Source organism: Staurois parvus, unplaced genomic scaffold (assembly GCF_062004578.1).
Source record: "Staurois parvus isolate SC_StPar_1 unplaced genomic scaffold, SC_StPar_1.0 ptg000463l, whole genome shotgun sequence".
Taxonomy (NCBI): Eukaryota; Metazoa; Chordata; class Amphibia; order Anura; family Ranidae; genus Staurois; species Staurois parvus.
In genome coordinates, this window is record NW_028318259.1 from 1,854,850 (window position 1) to 1,872,790 (window position 17,941).

Below are 17,941 nucleotides of genomic sequence, written 5' to 3' on the forward strand. Positions count from 1 at the left end.
CCATATGTTAGCAGGCTGTATCTTGACTCCCTTGACCCTGATCCCCAACCCCTGGGCATACACACCTGCGTGTCTGCCCCATCCTCGGTATCACGCGTGGCATCTTCAGGCAGGTGTTATTGTACACGGATATGTACATATGTATTGGTGTGCGTCAAGAGGTAAGAGGGGATGACAGCAATGAAGAGAAGAGTGTGGGGAAACAGAAAAAGGAAGGGTCGGCAAAAGGGAAGAGAAGAGGAAGGTTTAGCTCTAGGTAAAGGAGGAGGAAGATTTTTGAATGACGTTTGACATGATGGAGGAGAAATGTTTGTAGAAAAGGAAGGGGTTAGGTTGATTTGCAAGAAGGGAAGTGAGGCTGCTGGTTTGGAAGAATGGTAGAGTGGGAATGAGAGGAGAGAGTAAAAATGTTTGATACATAGGAGAGGTGGGATAGGTGGAACAGAGTGGAAAAGTTGGTAGAAGGGAGAGGTTGGATTGGTGGAACAAAGTAAGGTAGAGGAGGGGTTGATGGAAGAGAGTAGAAAAGTCTGGCAGAAGAGAGAGCTGGGATAGGTGGGATTGGTGAGTATAGAAAAGGTTGGTGGAAGGAAGAGGTGGGCTTGGTGTAAGAGAGTAGAACAGTTTGGTGGAAGGGAAAGGTGGGATTGGTGGAAGAGTGTAGAAAAGATTGGTGGTGGGAAAGGTGGGATTGGTGGAAGAGAGTAGAAAAGATTGGTGGTGGGAGAGGTGGCATTGGTGGAAGAGAGTAGAAAAGATTGGTGGTGGGAAAGGTGGCATTGGTGGAAGAGTGTAGAAAAGATTGGTGGTGGGAGAGGTGGCATTGGTGTAAGAGTGTAGAAAAGATTGGTGGAAGGGAGAGGTGGCATTGGTGGAAGAGTGTAGAAAAGATTGGTGGAAGGGAGAGGTGGCATTGGTGGAAGAGTGTAGAAAAGATTGGTGGAAGGGAGAGGTGGCATTGGTGGAAGAGTGTAGAAAAGATTGGTGGTTTGAGAGGTGGCATTGGTGTAAGAGTGTAGAAAAGATTGGTGGAAGGGAGAGGTGGCATTGGTGGAAGAGTGTAGAAAAGATTGGTGGTGGGAGGGGTGGCATTGGTGGAAGAGTGTAGAAAAGGTTGGTGAACGGGAGAGGTGGGATTGGCAGAAGAGAGTAGAAAAGATTGCAGGGAGAGGCGGCATTGGTGAAAGAATGTAGAAAGGATTGGTGGATGGGAGATGTGGGATTAGTGGAAGAGAGTAGAAAAGATTGGTGAGAGAGGTAACATTGGTGGAAGAGTGTAGAAAAGATTGGTGGAAGGGAGAGGTGGGATTGGTGTAAGAGTGTAGAAAAGGATGGTGGAAGGGAGAGGTGGGATTGGTGGAAGAGCGTAGAAAAGGTTGGTGGAAGGGAAAAGTGGGATTGGTGGAAGAGTGTAGAAAAGGTTGGTGGAAGGAAGAAGTGGGATTAGCGGAAGAGTGTAGAAAAGGTTGGTGAAAAGGAGAAGTGGGATTGGTGGAAGAGTGTAGAAAAGGTTGGTGGAAGGGAGAAATGGGATTTGTGGAAGAGTGTAGAAAAGGTTGGTGGAAGGGAGAAGTGGGATTTGTGGAAGAGTGTAGAAAAGGTTGGTGGAAGGGAGAAGTGCGATTGGTGGAAGAGTGTAGAAAAGGTTGGTGGAAGGGAGAAGTGGGATTTGTGGAAGAGTGTAGAAAAGGTTGGTGGAAGGGAGAAGTGCGATTGGTGGAAGAGTGTAGAAAAGGTTGGTGGAAGGGAGAAGTGCGATTGGTGGAAGAGTGTAGAAAAGGTTGGTGGAAGGGAGAGGTGGGATTGGTGGAAGAGTGTAGAAAAGGTTGGTGGAAGGGAAAAGTGGGATTGGTGGAAGAGTGTAGAAAAGGTTGGTGGAAGGGAGAAGTGGGATTTGTGGAAGAGTGTAGAAAAGGTTGGTGAAATGGAGAAGGCTTGTTTGGTAAGAAGGGAAAGTGGAAAAAGGTTTGGTGGAAGCATTGCTAGGACAAGGTCCTTTGCCACCCAAGGCATAAAGGTAAAAGTCCCCCCGCCTTCCCGAGAGCTGTAAACTACCTCAGCAGCTTAGGATGCAGGTCGTACCGTTTTTGCGCCCAATCCTGCTGAAGTGCTCAAGGTGGCCGCCTTCTCTGCCTACCCGTTGGCACGGCCGCAGGTGGAAGGGGAAAGCAGGTCCGCTGGAATGGAAGGGAGAAGGCTGGCTTGGCAGAAGGGAAGAAGGTGAAAGTGGAAGGAAGGTTTGGTGGAAAGGAAGGGTAACCAGGGTTTGGTGAAAAGAGGAAGACTGGTTTGGTAAAAGGGAAGAAGGATGCCGTGATAGAAAGACAGGGAAAGTCAGGTTTAGTGCAAGGGAAGGAAGATGTGAGAAAGGACATTTTAGGTAGGTGGAAAAAGACTGAAGCATGGAGGGGGTGTGGTAGGTGCAGCATGACAAATGGAACAAGGAGGAATGAGATGGTTCTAAAAGGTCCTTGTAAGGACAGATGCCCACAAAGGATGCCAGAGGAAGGGGTGCAGAAAGGGACGACAGTGATAGCAGATTCTAGAAAAGAAAGGAATAAAGGGGAGGCAGTTAGGAATTCTGGGTTTCCTGGTTAGCAGAATGAGGAATGCAGTGTGGCGGGAAGAGCAATGACACAGGAGAAGTTTGGAGGCACAGAAAAGGATGGAGGAGCAGATGGGAAGGTGACAAGACAGGTTAGCATGAGTCAGGGGTGCAGAGTGGGCAGCAGAGAATCAGAAGAGGGTTCAGGATGAAGCATGCAGGCAGAGGCCAGGACTGAAGAAAGAAGGGTAGGAAGAGCAGGAGAATAAAGTAGGAGTAGGAGGCTTGTGGAGAGCAGGATTCCTCTGGAAATTTCGCTGCTTTATTTGAAGTGCGTAGTATGCCTGACGTCATTCCCCACCTCTAGTCCTCCTCCTCCTCCATGCCCTCCTCCAACACTCCTCCTACCTATCACTTCCTCTCTCTTTCTGCTGCCCAGGACCCCCTCCTCCCTTGTCATTCTCTCTCCTTCCCAGCCATGTGAATGGTGTCTCTACTTCCCTCTGTTGCTGCCTGTCTCTCCTGCTCTGCTATGAACTGGTCTCTTATATATCATTTACTGACCAACAGCCATCCTACGTACGCGTCTCTGTCCCCTGCAATGCCCCCCCCCCTTGTCACTTCCTGCGATTGCTTGCTTTCTCTGCTTCTACTATAGTCCCAGTAAAGCTGGCCATACACCGGTAGAATTTTGATCGAACATTCGTATGGAACAGGGGCGGATTGACCATTTGGAAACTCGGGCACTGCCCAAGGGCCCGTGGTCAGTGGGGGGGCCCCCATGAGATGCCCCTGGTACCTTTTTCATAGGCTTTTTTGAGTTTGGCCAAGGACACAGGGGCCCCATGATCCCCTATTGCCCGGGGGCCCCATGAGTTGTCAGTCCGCCCCTGGTATGGAAATTCAGAAAATCATCCAGAGCATTCGACAAATTTCAAATTAAAATTTAGCTTGATTGCCGCACCAATGTTTCCAATTCTGCATTCTAATTCGGGATGTACATGAGCATTACAACAAGTAGGATTTTTGCCGAACGCAAACCACATTCACAGTTAGAATTTTGTTCGTTCAAGAAAAGATTTCCATCACTACGGTCGGAAATGATCGTTGATTTGACCCCATTAGAGTATCAAATGTTGCAAAAACATTTTTCTCTTCCGTTCACTGAAGGACACAACAGATCTTTATGCCTTTTGATGGATTTTTGTTCCAAGATATTTATCTTCAATTGACGGGAGACAGGCTGGATATTGTAGATTTGGGTAATCCCCGTAGCACTGCCATAGAACGCATGTAGCCTGACTCTAGGGGTTGATAAGCAGTGATGACTCTGCTTGGGACCCCAAGCAGACATGTAGGCTGGTTGGACCTGGTGCTTCTGTCATAGCGTCGCGTGTCCAGCCAGCATCACCCGGATCAACATAGGGTCAGTGGTGTTTTTCTCCCCACCTGGAGATGCTTCCTTGGACGAAGAACTACAAGTCAACATAGGGTCAGTGGTGTTTTTATACCCACCTGGAGATGCTTCGTTGGACGAAGAACTACAAGTCAACATAGGGTCAGTGGTGTTTTTCTACCCACTGGAGATGCTTCGTTGGACAAAGAACTACGAGTCAACATAGGGTCAGTGTTGTTTTCTACCCACCTGGAGATGCTTATTTGGATGAAGAACTACAAGTCAACATAGGGTCAGTGGTGTTTTTCTACCCACCTGGAGATGCTTCGTTGGATGAAGAACTACAGGTCAACATAGGGTCAGTGGTGTTTTTCTACCCACCTGGAGATGCTTCGTTGGACGAAGAACTACAAGTCGCTGGTTTGCCTCTCTTGGTTATCTCCCAGGACAAAGGAATACCTAAAATGTAAACCAAAGCCTCCATACCCATCAGGAGAATACAAAAGTTCAAACAAAGGCAAACCTGGAGCTTGTAGTTGAAGAACACCTCTGATCCTATGTTGATCCAGGTGAAGTCGGCCATACACACGGAAGGACCAGGTCCAACCAACATACGTGTCCCCTTGGGGGTCGCAAAACCCTTTTTCAGTCCCTCTGCCGAGTAGAGTCATTGTGTCTGATCTCTCCCCAGGGTGTGCGTCTGCATGTGTTTGATGGCAGTGCTGGGGGGCTATAATACCCGTCTATCACCCAGCACCCCAATTGATTATATAGATGGATAAAAATCTTGTTGACTGGAACAAAAATCCATCGAATAGCGTGAAGCTCTGCTATGTCCTTCAATGAACTCAGAGAAAACGATTTTACGGTGAGTACAAAAATCGTATTTTTTTTCCTGAAAAAAATGTCTGGTGTATGGTCTGTTTTAACCCTTTCGCTACCACCAAGATATACGCCATACGTTTGGCAAGTGCGCATTCTGCTTCAAGCTACATATGCTACAAGATGTCCACTTTAAGGGCAGATCTCCGGAGATCGTCCTAGGATATGAACGATCTTCTGACAAATTGTGGCAGTGGGTTCCTTGTGTCTGCCTCCATAGAGTTGGAAATTGTTTCCCATATCTAGGCGGTCAGATCTGGCTGTCTGTGGCAGGGATAAAGTAGGTGTACTGACCGGATGGAACAAATGTTCTGAAAACGAAACATTTGGAATGAAATTATTGCACACTTCTACAGACTCCTCTCCTGTACTGAGACGGATTACTCTGATCTCACTGGATACTGTGAGCTTCTCACATTGTGCATCAGAAGCGCCAGCAAGTCAGTTAGAGCTTGCCTCATTTCCTGGCTGCAGGATGTCCAGCATCATCTATCCCTTTCCTCTTCAGCCGTACTGTCCTTGGACCATCCCTTTCATTCACTGGATTTCAGTTCAGCTATGATCTGGCTGGATTGCATAGAGAAGCACAGAGACCCAGTGATGATGTCATTCGGTCTAAGTAAGGTATGTAAATAAAACAGAAAGGTTTTATTTAATAATTTCATGACCATGTTGATGAGAGGGGAGGGAGGAACCATGGGAGACAAAATATATCAGGCTTCAGCCATGACTGCTGTCTGCTTCCTGTACCTAAAGTCTCCAGCACAAGAAATGGGGGAAATCTCCCCAAGGGAAACCCAGACCGCTGGTTTCTCTGTCCTCTATCTGATTTGGGCTAGTGGTGGGGAACATATCGGGGAGGGGGGTTCTAATAGACACCTGATGTTTTCCTAGAGGAGACCTCTCACATGTATCACATAGGGGGCTTCTTAGCCCCCTTATAATAGTAGTATAAATGATAAATAAATGTGTTTAAAAATCAATTAAATTTATAATACACCCCAAAATCCTATTTTCTTTCTTTTCCTTTGAGGGACATAGGCAGGGCTTTTTTTCTCAGAGAATAGGTGCAAGAACTCAAACATGTCCTCCAAGTCAACCCCTCTCCCCCGACACACATACCACCAAGTGACATCCAATAGTAGGTGCGGCCAAATTCCAGTAATAGTGGGAGGGTCTTAAATGGGGCAAATACCAGGAGTGTATTATGTCCAGAGCGCAGAGTTCAGGGGTGCGCTACACACAGAGTGCAGAGTTCAGGGGTGTGCTACACACAGAGTGCAGAGTTCAGGATGAGCTACACACAGAGTGCAGAGTTCAGGGGTGCGCTACACACAGAGTTCAGAGTTCAGGATGAGCTACACACAGAGTGCAGAGTTCAGGGGTGCGCTACACACAGAGTGCAGAGTTCAGGATGAGCTACACACAGAGTTCAGAGTTCAGGGGTGCGCTACACACAGAGTGCAGAGTTCAGGGGTGCGCTACACACAGAGTGCAGAGTTCAGGATGAGCTACACACAGAGTGCAGAGTTCAGGATGAGCTACACACAGAGTTCAGAGCTCAGGATGAGCTACACACAGAGTGCAGAGTTCAGGATGAGCTACACACAGAGTGCAGAGTTCAGGGTGCGCTACACACAGAGTGCAGAGTTCAGGGGTGCGCTACACACAGAGTTCAGAGTTCAGGGGTGCGCTACACACAGAGTTCAGAGTTCAGGGGTGCGCTACACACAGAGTTCAGAGTTCAGGATGAGCTACACACAGAGTGCAGAGTTCAGGATGAGCTACACACAGAGTGCAGAGTTCAGGATGAGCTACACACAGAGTGCAGAGTTCAGGGTGCGCTACACACAGAGTGCAGAGTTCAGGATGAGCTACACACAGAGTGCAGAGTTCAGGGGTGCGCTACACACAGAGTGCAGAGTTCAGGGGTGCGCTACACACAGAGTGCAGAGTTCAGGGGTGCGCTACACACAGAGTGCAGAGTTCAGGGGTGCGCTACACACAGAGTGCAGAGTTCAGGGGTGCGCTACACACAGAGTGCAGAGTTCAGGATGTGCTACACACACAGTGCAAAGTTCAGGATGCGCTGCACACAGAGTGCAAAGTTCAGGGGTGTGCTACACACAGAATGCATGCAAAGTTCAGGGGTGCGCTACACAGAGTGCAAAGTTCAGGAGTGCGCTACACACAATGTAGAGTTCAGGGGTGCACTACACACAGAATGCAGAGTTCAGGGGTGTGCTACACACAGAGCACACAGTTCAAGGGTACACTACATATAGAGTTCAGAGTTCAGGGGTGTGCTACACACAGAATGCAGAGTTCAGGGGTGTGCTACACACAGAATGCAGAGTTCAGGGGTGTGCTACACACAGAATGCAGAGTTCAGGGGTGCGCTACACACAGAATGCAGAGTTCAGGGGTGCGCTACACACAGAATGCAGAGGTCAGGGGTGCGCTACACACAGAATGCAGAGGTCAGGGGTGTGCTACACACAGAGCACACAGTTCAAGGGTACACTACATATAGAGTTCAGAGTTCAGGGGTGTGCTACACACAGAATGCAGAGTTCAGGGGTGAGCTACACACAGAATGCAGAGTTCAGGGGTGCGCTACACACAGAATGCAGAGTTCAGGGGTGCGCTACACACAGAATGCAGAGTTCAGGGGTGCGCTACACACAGAATGCAGAGTTCAGGGGTGCGCTACACACAGAATGCAGAGTTCAGGGGTGCGCTACACACAGAATGCAGAGGTCAGGGGTGAGCTACACACAGAATGCAGAGGTCAGGGGTGTGCTACACACAGAGCACACAGTTCAAGGGTACACTACATATAGAGTTCAGGGGTGTGCTACACAGAGAATGCAGAGTTCAGGGGTGTGCTACACACAGAATGCAAAGTTCAGGGGTGCGCTACACACAGAATGCAAAGTTCAGGGGTGTGCTACACACAGAATGCAAAGTTCAGGGGTGCGCTACACACAGAATGCAGAGTTCAGGGGTGCGCTACACACAGAATGCAGAGTTCAGGGGTGCGCTACACACAGAATGCAAAGTTCAGGGGTGCGCTACACACAGAGTTCAAGGGTAGACTACATACAGAATGCAGAGTTCAGGGGAGCTCTAGGTACAGAGTGCAGAGTTCAGGGTTGTGTTGCATACAGAGTATAACTTCTTTGCCCCTCTTCACCTCTGACCTCTGCAACAACCCCCCCCCCCCCACTGCCCTCTTCTCCCCAATGTCTTAAATGCTCCACATTCTTCCACTTATCTTACTTTTGTTGAAATATTAAGCAGAAGCACCTACTCGGCTCTAGTACCTCCCCGCACACTGTAGGCGGCTCCGCCTCTCTCACTTGCAGGGAGATCATAGGGGGGAGCATCGGCATCTGGGCACCAGGGAAAAAAAGGGAGATCACAAGGGGTACAGCTTACCCCTCCCACCCATGACTCATAGGCACTATCACCCATAGGAGCTATGAACTACGGGAGCCTATGGGTGATAGTGCCTATGAACTACGGGAGCCTATGGGTGATAGTGCCTTTGAACTATGGGAGCCTATGGGTGATAGTGCCTATGAACTACGGGAGCCTATGGGTGATAGTGCCTATGAACCATGGGAGCCTATGGGTGATAGTGCCTATGAACTACGGGAGCCTATGGGTGATAGTGCCTATGAACTACGGGAGCCTATGGGTGATAGTGCCTATGAACTACGGGAGCCTATGGGTGATAGCGCCTATGAACTACGGGAGCCTATGGGTGATAGTGCCTATGAACTACGGGAGCCTATGGGTGATAGTGCCTATGAACCATGGGAGCCTATGGGTGATAGCGCCTATGAACTATGGGAGCCTATGGGTGATAGTGCCTATGAACTACGGGAGCCTATGGGTGATAGTGCCTATGAACCATGGGAGCCTATGGGTGATAGCGCCTATGAACTACGGGAGCCTATGGGTGATAGCGCCTATGAACTACGGGAGCCTATGGGTGATAGTGCCTATGAACTACGGGAGCCTATGGGTGATAGCGCCTATGAACTACGGGAGCCTATGGGTGATAGCGCCTATGAACTACGGGAGCCTATGGGTGATAGTGCCTATGAACTACGGGAGCCTATGGGTGATAGTGCCTATGAACTACGAGAGCCTATGGGTGATAGTGCCTATGAACTACGGGATCCTATGGGTGATAGTGCCTATGAACTACGGGAGCCTATGGGTGATAGTCTAAGCTCCTGGAATTCAGAGCCATTGTCAAGCGCTCTCTTACACGGAGCTGCGGGGTCTTGTGAATGGACTGAAGTGGACTGAAATGCGTTGATGAAACGCACTGTAAAGCAAGGAACATATGTTACTACATTTCCATTGAATGGCATCCTATGGCAACCCGCAGCAATGAATGGTAGAATGGTGCCATGTGTTACTCAGTAAGGGTCACATCCAATTTTTGGCCCCATCAGGTGCGCTGGGAGTTCATAGTTCAGTGGCCTCAATGCAACACATGTTAAGTTGCAGCATAACGCATGTTAACACATCACACAAAATATATGACCACGGGAGGTATGTGGAGGATGTCCTGTGTGTCTGCCCGCCCCACCTTGAACATATATGATGAGTTCCTGCATACATTCTTCACACGTCTATGACTGCTCTAGGCCAGTTTTTTTACTGAAAGATTGAAGTTGGCCTTTCATTGATGTGGTTTCCCATGTGCAGTGCAGACGTGCGAAGTAATGAACTCTTCCAGGGATTTATTACCTCTCCTGGAGATCACATTGCTGTCCTAGGTGCGCTCATCAGCTTTTCTCTCCGGAAGGATACAGCCATCTTGCTTCAGGTATCATCCAATGCCACCATCTACTGCCTGGACCAAGATGCTCATAGGTGACATCACAGGACATCCTGGTGCCTACGCAGTTCTTGGCTGTGTTATCAAATGTCAGACACAAAACAGCCTCCCACCTTTCTATAAAAGGTACAATGTTGCAGTCTGATCACTGGGTGTGAAGAGACTAAGGAAATGCTTCCTCCTGCCTGCAGCAGACTGATGACATCATCTCAGCCTAGGCAAGGTTGTTGGACAGGGGGCTAAAGGAGGGCTTTTTAATGATAAAAGGAGGAGCTTTTCTGAAAAGTGATACTGTGACACTGTGTATTCACTGCACCCCCTCTGTGTACCCCTCACTCCTCCTCTGTGCTGCACCCCCTCTGTGTACCCCTCACTCCTCCTCTGTGCTGCACCCCCTCTGTGTACCCCTCACTCCTCCTCTGTGCTGCACCCCCTCTGTGTACCCCTCACTCCTCCTCTGTGCTGCACCCCCTCTGTGTACCCCTCACTCCTCCCCTGTGCTGTACTGCCCGTGTACCCCTCACTCTCCCTCTGTGCTGCACCCCCCTCTGTGTACCCCTCACTCCTCCTCTGTGCTGTACTCCCCATGTACCCCTCACTCCTCCTCTGTGCTGTACTCCCCCTGTGTACCCCTCACTCCTCCTCTGTGTACCCCTCACTCCTTCTCTGTGCTGCACCCCCCTCTGTGTACCCCCCACTCCTCCTCTGTGCTGCACACCCCTCTGTGTACCCCTCACTCCTCCTCTGTGCTGTACTCCCCCTCTGTGTACCCCTCATTCCGCCTCTGTGCTGCACCCCCCTCTGTGTGCCCCTCACTCCTTCTCTGTGCTGCACCCCCCTCACTGCTCCTCTGTGCTGTACCCCCTCTGTGTACCCCTCACTCCTCCTCTGTGCTGTACTCCCCCTGTGTACCCCTCACTGCTCCTCTGTGCTGTACCCCCCTCTGTGTACCCCTCATTCCACCTCTGTGCTGTACCCCCCTGAGTACCCCTCTCTCCACCTCTGTGCTGTACCCCCCTGTGTACCCCTCACTCCTATGTGCTGCACCCCCCTCTGTGTACTCCTCATTCCTCCTATGTGCTGCACCCCCCTCTGTGTACCCCTCACTCCTTCTATGTGCTGCACCCCCCTCTCTGTACCCCTCTCTCCACCTCTGTGCTGTACCCCCTCTGTGTACCCCTCACTCCACCTCTGTGCTGTACCCCCCTGAGTATTCCTCTCTCCACCTCTGTGCTGTACCCCCCTGTGTACCCCTCACTCCTCCTATGTGCTGCACCCCCCTCTGTGTACCCCTCACTCCTCCTATGTGCTGCACCCCCCTCTGTGTACCCCTCACTCCTCCTCTGTGCTGCATCCCCCTCTGTGTACCCCTCACTCCCCCTCTACGCTGCACCCCCCTCTGTGTACCCCTCATTCCTCCTCATGGCACACACTGTCACCTTATATACAGATTACTGATCCGGCACTGCTTCCTCCTCCATGATCTGACATGGCGCACACGGTCACCTTATATAGAGATTACTGATCCGGCACTGCTTCCTCCTCCACGATCTGACATGGCGCACACTGTCACCTTATATACAAATTACTGATCCGGCACTGCTTCCTCCTCCATGATCTGACATGGCGCACACGGTCACCTTATATACAGATTACTGATCCAGCACTGCTTCCTCCTCCACGATCTGACATGGCGCACACTGTCACCTTATATACAGATTACTGATCCGGCACTGCTTCCTCCTCCATGATCTGACATGGCGCACACTGTCACCTTATATACAGATTACTGATCCGGCACTGCTTCCTCCTCCATGATCGAACATGGCGCACACTGTCACCTTATATACAGATTACTGATCCGGCACTGCTTCCTGCTCCATGATCGGACATGGCGCACACTGTCACCTTATATACAGATTACTGATCCGGCACTGCTTCCTGCTCCATGATCTGACAAGACGCACACTGTCACCTTATATACAGATTACTGATCCGGCACTGCTTCCTCCTCCATGATCGGACATGGCGCACACTGTCACCTTATATACAGATTACTGATCCAGCACTGCTTCCTCCTCCATGATCTGACATGGCGCACACTGTCACCTTATATACAGATTACTGATCCAGCACTGCTTCCTCCTCCATGGTGCACACTGTCACCTTATATACAGATTACTGATCCGGCACTGCTTCCTCCTCCATGATCTGACAAGGCGCACACTGTCACCTTATATACAGATTACTGATCCAGCACTGCTTCCTCCTCCATGATCTGACATGGCGCACACTGTCACCTTATATACAGATTACTGATCCAGCACTGCTTCCTCCTCCATGATCTGACAAGGCGCACACTGTCACCTTATATACAGATTACTGATCCAGCACTGCTTCCCCCTCCACTATCTGACATGGCACACACGGTCACCTTATATACAGATTACTGATCCAGCACTGCTTCCTCCTCCACGATCTGACATGGCACACTGTCACCTTATATACAGATTACTGATCCAGCATTGCTTCCTCCTCCATGATCTGACATGGCGCACACTGTCACCTTATATACAGATTACTGATCCGGCACTGCTTCCTCCTCCATGATCTGACATGGCGCACACTGTCACCTTATATACAGATTACTGATCCGGCACTGCTTCCTCCTCCATGATCTGACATGGCGCACACTGTCACCTTATATACAGATTACTGATCCGGCACTGCTTCCTCCTCCATGATCTGACATGGCGCACACTGTCACCTTATATACAGATTACTGATCCGGCACTGCTTCCTCCTCCATGATCTGACATGGCGCACACTGTCACCTTATATACAGATTACTGATCCGGCACTGCTTCCTCCTCCATGATCTGACATGGCGCACACGGTATAACAATAATGGCTGAAATGACCCTATCTGCTGAAGGAGATGACGATTTTTAGGATACAACTATCCTGATCCCATCTACAGCTTCGAGCCATTCTTGTCAGACACAAACAAAAGGACACACAAACACAATTTATTTTAATTAAACTTTAAAGAAATGTATTGCAATAGAGACAACATTTGATGTACTTAAATATAAAAATAAGTTAAAGAGGCACTTAGTTCAAGAACACCGATGACAGTGGGGCCTATGCTGCCATTGACACCCATTCAACTGCACACTCACAAGATGGGACACAGTCTTTGACAGGGGCAGACTGACCATTTGGAAACTCGGGCACTGCCGTGGGCCCGGGATCAGTAGGGGGCCCCATGAGATGCCCCTGGTACCTTTTTCATAGTCTTTTTTGACTTTGGGCAAGGACACAGGGGCCCCATGATTCCCTATTGCCCGGGGGCCCTATGAGTTGTCAGTCCGCCCCTGGTCTGTGATCGAAGGTGGTTTACAGGGCAACACATGTCAGATTTCAGGTCACCTCTGATCCCCAACACAAGCTGAAATGCCAGACAAGTGCTCAGCCAAAAAGGTCAGCATGGCTTCATACACATGGGGGTACCTATTTGTACACCTTTGCGAAGGGCCTTGTTTGCCCACATGGGATGCACAGGTGTTCCATGCATCTGCATGCAGGCAGTCCATTGATTGATGTCTATTGGGATACAGCCGCTGTGTCCCAATAGACACGAATGGGACTGCCTGCATGCAGATGCACTGAACCCTTGTACATCCAATGCAGGCAAAGATGGCCCTTTGCACAGGTGTATGGATAGGTACCCCCATGTGAATTAGACCTTTAAAGAGATGTAAATATCAAAAGTAAGACTGAACAAATATATTCATTTTTTAACTGAACTTTAGGCAGACACCTAAAACACATAAAGCAAAATGGAGTTGATACTGTCAAAGGATCTGTGTAAGGATGTATTGATTATAGATCTGCAATTATTTGGGTCTTTCCTATCTGCCTGAGGTTCAGACATAAGGCTGAATATCTCTAAAGCTGGCAATACACTATAAAATCTCATTTCACAATCTCTGTACAATCTCCTTAACATTTCCCAAAAAATAAATCCATTTGATTTGTATCCAATCGGGGAGGCCCTTTCACTACATAGTAAATTAAAGGCAACTGTACAATCCGATTGTGTAGTGTAGGGTCAGCTTAGTTTTGCAGAAGCCTAGTTGTGATTGGCTCTCATTGATTTGTATCCAATCGGGGAGGCCCTTTCACTACATAGTAAATTAAAGGCAACTGTACAATCCGATTGTGTAGTGTAGGGTCAGCTTAGTTTTTGCAGAGGCCTAGTTGTGATTGGCTCTCATTGATTTGTATCCAATCGGGGAGGCCCTTTCACTACATAGTAAATTAAAGGCAACTGTACAATCCGATTGTGTAGTGTAGGGTCAGCTTAGTTTTGCAGAAGCCTAGTTGTGATTGGCTCTCATTGATTTGTATCCAATCGGGGAGGCCCTTTCACTACATAGTAAATTAAAGGCAACTGTACAATCCGATTGTGTAGTGTAGGGTCAGCTTAGTTTTTGCAGAAGCCTAGTTGTGATTGGCTCTCATTGATTTGTATCCAATCGGGGAGGCCCTTTCACTACATAGTAAATTAAAGGCAACTGTACAATCCGATTGTGTAGTGTAGGGTCAGCTTAGTTTTGCAGAAGCCTAGTTGTGATTGACTCTCATTAAAGGGGACAAGTCAGAGGAATGGGGAAACAGTGGGGGTTAGTTACTAAAACTGGAGAGTGCAAAATCTGAAATGCAATTCTGCGTAGAAACCAATCAGCTTCCGGTTTTTATCACCAAGTTTGAAGAAGCTGAAGTTAGAAGCTGATTGGTTCCCATGCACAGCTGCAGCAGAATCTGAGTGCTCCAGCTTTAGTAAATCTCCCCCAGTGGAACATGGCAGAACATGTGACATATACAGGGAGCACACTTCACTAATATGCTCCATCCAGAGGTGTGATAGCCCATAGGTGGGGGGTAATTCTGGTCCTCTAACTATCCAGGCTCATCAGTAAAGCCGTTCCTCGCTTGATCCAATGTTCTGGAGGTGATGCCCCAGTGCGAAGATCCACGCCTATCACAAAGGAAGCACGGCCAGAAGACCCAGAGCGGATGGGGTAGTAATAACATGGGCAGGGGTAGAGACCTGTAACAGACAGTAAAGAAGCGATTTTTAGAAAAATCATAAAAATGTCAGTATAGGGCAAAAAAACTTCTGAAAAGACTGCTAACCTACAACGCTATGAAAATGTTTAACCTCCTCGGCGGTATGATTCTTTCCGATTTTTTGTGCTGAAAGCTAAATTTTTTTGCATGGAAATATGTAGTTTTTTTTTATTGTAGGTCGGTAATTTTTAGGAATAACTCACTGAAATCTGTCTGAACAAGAGTCTAGTAAACATCCCGGGTAGGATAAAATTTGAAACACGAAATCATAAATTATAATTTAATAAATAATCATATAAAATAATAATATAATAATAATAAATTTAATTCAATAATATAATCAAACCAAAAACACTGAAATTTGAAATACAGAGGCAAATTCGCACATCGCTGAGCAAAGTCGCAAAATCGTTTTCAGTGTCTGATGAGGAATTTCCCCCACGAATCATTATCACTCAATTCTGCAAGTGGTTCTGATTTACTATCGCTGTTCGAAAACCGCTTTTGACGTAAAGGGACGCTTTTTGGACGCCATGGACTTTTCTCAGTTTCCAGGCAGAAAGAACAGTAAAAATGCAGGCAGGGCGCCGGACAAAGCAGTAGGGACAAAATGTATGTGAAATGCATTGAAACAGCAATGACAGCAAAAATGACATTTTTAAAAAATTTCAAATTTCCCGCCGGTTCGGCGCCCGTATGTCCTGACGTCACAGGGACCGGAACACGGAAGCCGGATGCCGGCATCAGCCGGAGGAGATGGCCGGGGACGCTGCAGGGGACACATCGCGGGAGCGAAGGACAAGGTAAGTGCTGCAGGGACCCCCTGAGCAACACCGCATGGTAAGCCTGACTGTAGCTCGGGGTTACCGCTTTTGATACTCAAATTTTACCCCGAACTACACTCGGGAATATCGCTAAGGAGGTTGATAGACTAAGACAAGGCACCATGGCAGGCAAGTCACAGGGTAACACCTAATATGTAGAGGTTAAAACAATTCTCCCAAAAGTTAATAGGAAACTTCACAAATTTTCCCAAAAGCTAATAAAGATTCCTTCAATTTCTAAAGCCTGTTGTGTGTATGATAGTGTTGGACAGATAGAAGTGAAGTGGTTCTGATGGATAGACTGGAAGGTGCGTTTTCCTTCTACAAAGCAGATCCATGGTGACAATTGATGTGGGTGGACCTTGGTCGGCTCCTAGGCTGGTGGTGACCAAGGAAGTGTTCAACAGATGGCAAATGTTTGGATACGTACTAGTGCCTGGTACAAAATATCTTTGAATCCCGGACAATTCTTCTGGCAGTTGTGGCTGCAATCTTTCTTGGTCTACCTTACCTTGGCTTGGTATCAAGAGATCCCCGAACTTTCCACTTCTTAATAGGTGATCTAACAGTACTGATTGACATATTCAAGGCTTTGGACATCTTTTTATGTCCTTTTCCATCTTTATAAAGTTCCATTACCTTGTTACGCAGGACTTTTAACAGTTCTTTTCTGCTCCCCATGGCTCAGTATCTAGCCTAGTCAGTGCTTCCATATAAGAGCTAACAAACTCATTGACTATTTATACACTGATACTAATTGCAATTTAAAAAGCCACAGATGTTGGACATTAACCTCTAATTGGCATTTTAACCCGTGTGCCACCTTGTGTGTCTGTACCAAGGCTGAACATTCCAGGGGAGGGAGACTTCTGATCCGGGCCATTTGGGTGATTTCTGTTGTCATTAGAATTTAAAAAGGAGCCAGACAACTATTTGATAATAAATGGCTTCATATGATCATCATCCTTCAATAAAAGAGCATTTTTTGGCATGATTAGTCATATTTTCAATATCAATGCCAACATTTCACAATTTCTGCCAGGGGATGCAAACTTTTGAGCACAACTGTATATACACACACCGCTCAAAAAAATGAAAGGAACACTTTGAGAACACATCAGATCTCAATGGGGAGAAATCTCCTGCTGCATCTCTATCCTGACATGGACGGGGTAATGTGTTAGGGACGTAAGGATGCCCCATCGTTTGATGGAAATGAAAATCATCAACCTACAGAGGACTGAATTCAAAGACACCCCGAAAATCAAAGTGAAAAAAATTATGCAGCAGGCGAGTCCATTTTTCTGAAATTTAATTGCAGCAACTCAGAATGGTCCTCAGTAGTTTGTATGGCCCCCATGTGCTTGTATGCATGCCTGACAACGTCGGGGGAGGCGCCTAGTGAGATGACAGATGGTGTCCTGGGGGATTTCCTCCCAGATCTGGACCCGGGCATCACCGAGCTCCTGAACAGTCTGAGGTGCAACCTGGCGGCGTTGGATGGACCGAAACATGACATCCCAGAGGGGTTCTATTGGATTTAGGTTAGGCGAGCGTTGGGGCCATTCAATGGTATCAATTCCTTCATCCTCCAGGAACTGCCTGCATACTCTCCCCACATGAGACCAGGCATTGTCGTGCACCAGGAGGAACCCAGGACCCACTGCACCAGCGTAGGGTCTGACAATTGGTCCAAGGATTTCTTCCCGATACCTAATGGCAGTCAGAGTGCCATTGTCTAGCCTGTAGAGGTCTGTGCGTCCCTCCATGGATATGCCTCCCCAGACCATCACTGACCCACCATCAAAACGGTCATGCTGAACGATGTTACAGGCAGCAGGATGTTCTCCATGGCTTCTCCAGACCCTTTCCCGTCTGTCACATGTGCTCAGGGTGAACCTGCTCTCATCTGTGAAAAGCACAGGGTGCCAGTGGTGGACCTGCCAATTCTGGTGTTCAATGGCAAATGCCAACCAAGTTCTATGGTACCAGGCAGTGAGCACAGGGCCCACTATCTCGGGCCCTCAGGCCACCCTCATGAAGTCTGTTTCTGATTGTTTGGTCAGAGACATTCACACCAGTGGCCTGCTGGAGGTAATTTTGTAGGGCTCTGGCAGTGCTCATCCTGTTCCTCCTTGTACAAAGGAGCAGATACTGGTTAAGGACCTTCTACGTCCCTGTCCAGCTCAAGTGTTCCTTTAATTTTTTTGAGCAGTGTATATACATATATATATACACTCACAGCCCACTAGGTACACCTGTTCAATTGTTTGGTAACACAAATTTCACAAATACAG

At 48.2% G+C, this 17,941-nt stretch overlaps 2 protein-coding genes across 3 annotated transcripts in view; both read right to left on the reverse strand.

The window, feature by feature from the left end:
• KDM6B (lysine demethylase 6B) overlaps positions 1 to 2,877 on the reverse strand; it is a 199,861-nt gene extending 196,984 nt beyond the window's left edge. For both annotated transcript variants that reach the window (XM_089688973.1, XM_089688971.1), the window contains exon 1: positions 66 to 2,877. The gene's annotated coding sequence lies outside the window, so the exon portion shown is untranslated. The remainder of the gene's footprint in view (positions 1 to 65) is intronic.
• A 9,835-nt stretch (positions 2,878 to 12,712) lies between these two features.
• DNAH2 (dynein axonemal heavy chain 2) overlaps positions 12,713 to 17,941 on the reverse strand; it is a 426,940-nt gene continuing 421,711 nt past the window's right edge. Inside the window, exon 88 of the mRNA XM_089688974.1 lies at positions 12,713 to 14,800. Within this exon, the coding sequence (XP_089545100.1) occupies positions 14,646 to 14,800 (155 nt within the window). The 3' untranslated portion in view covers positions 12,713 to 14,645. The remainder of the gene's footprint in view (positions 14,801 to 17,941) is intronic.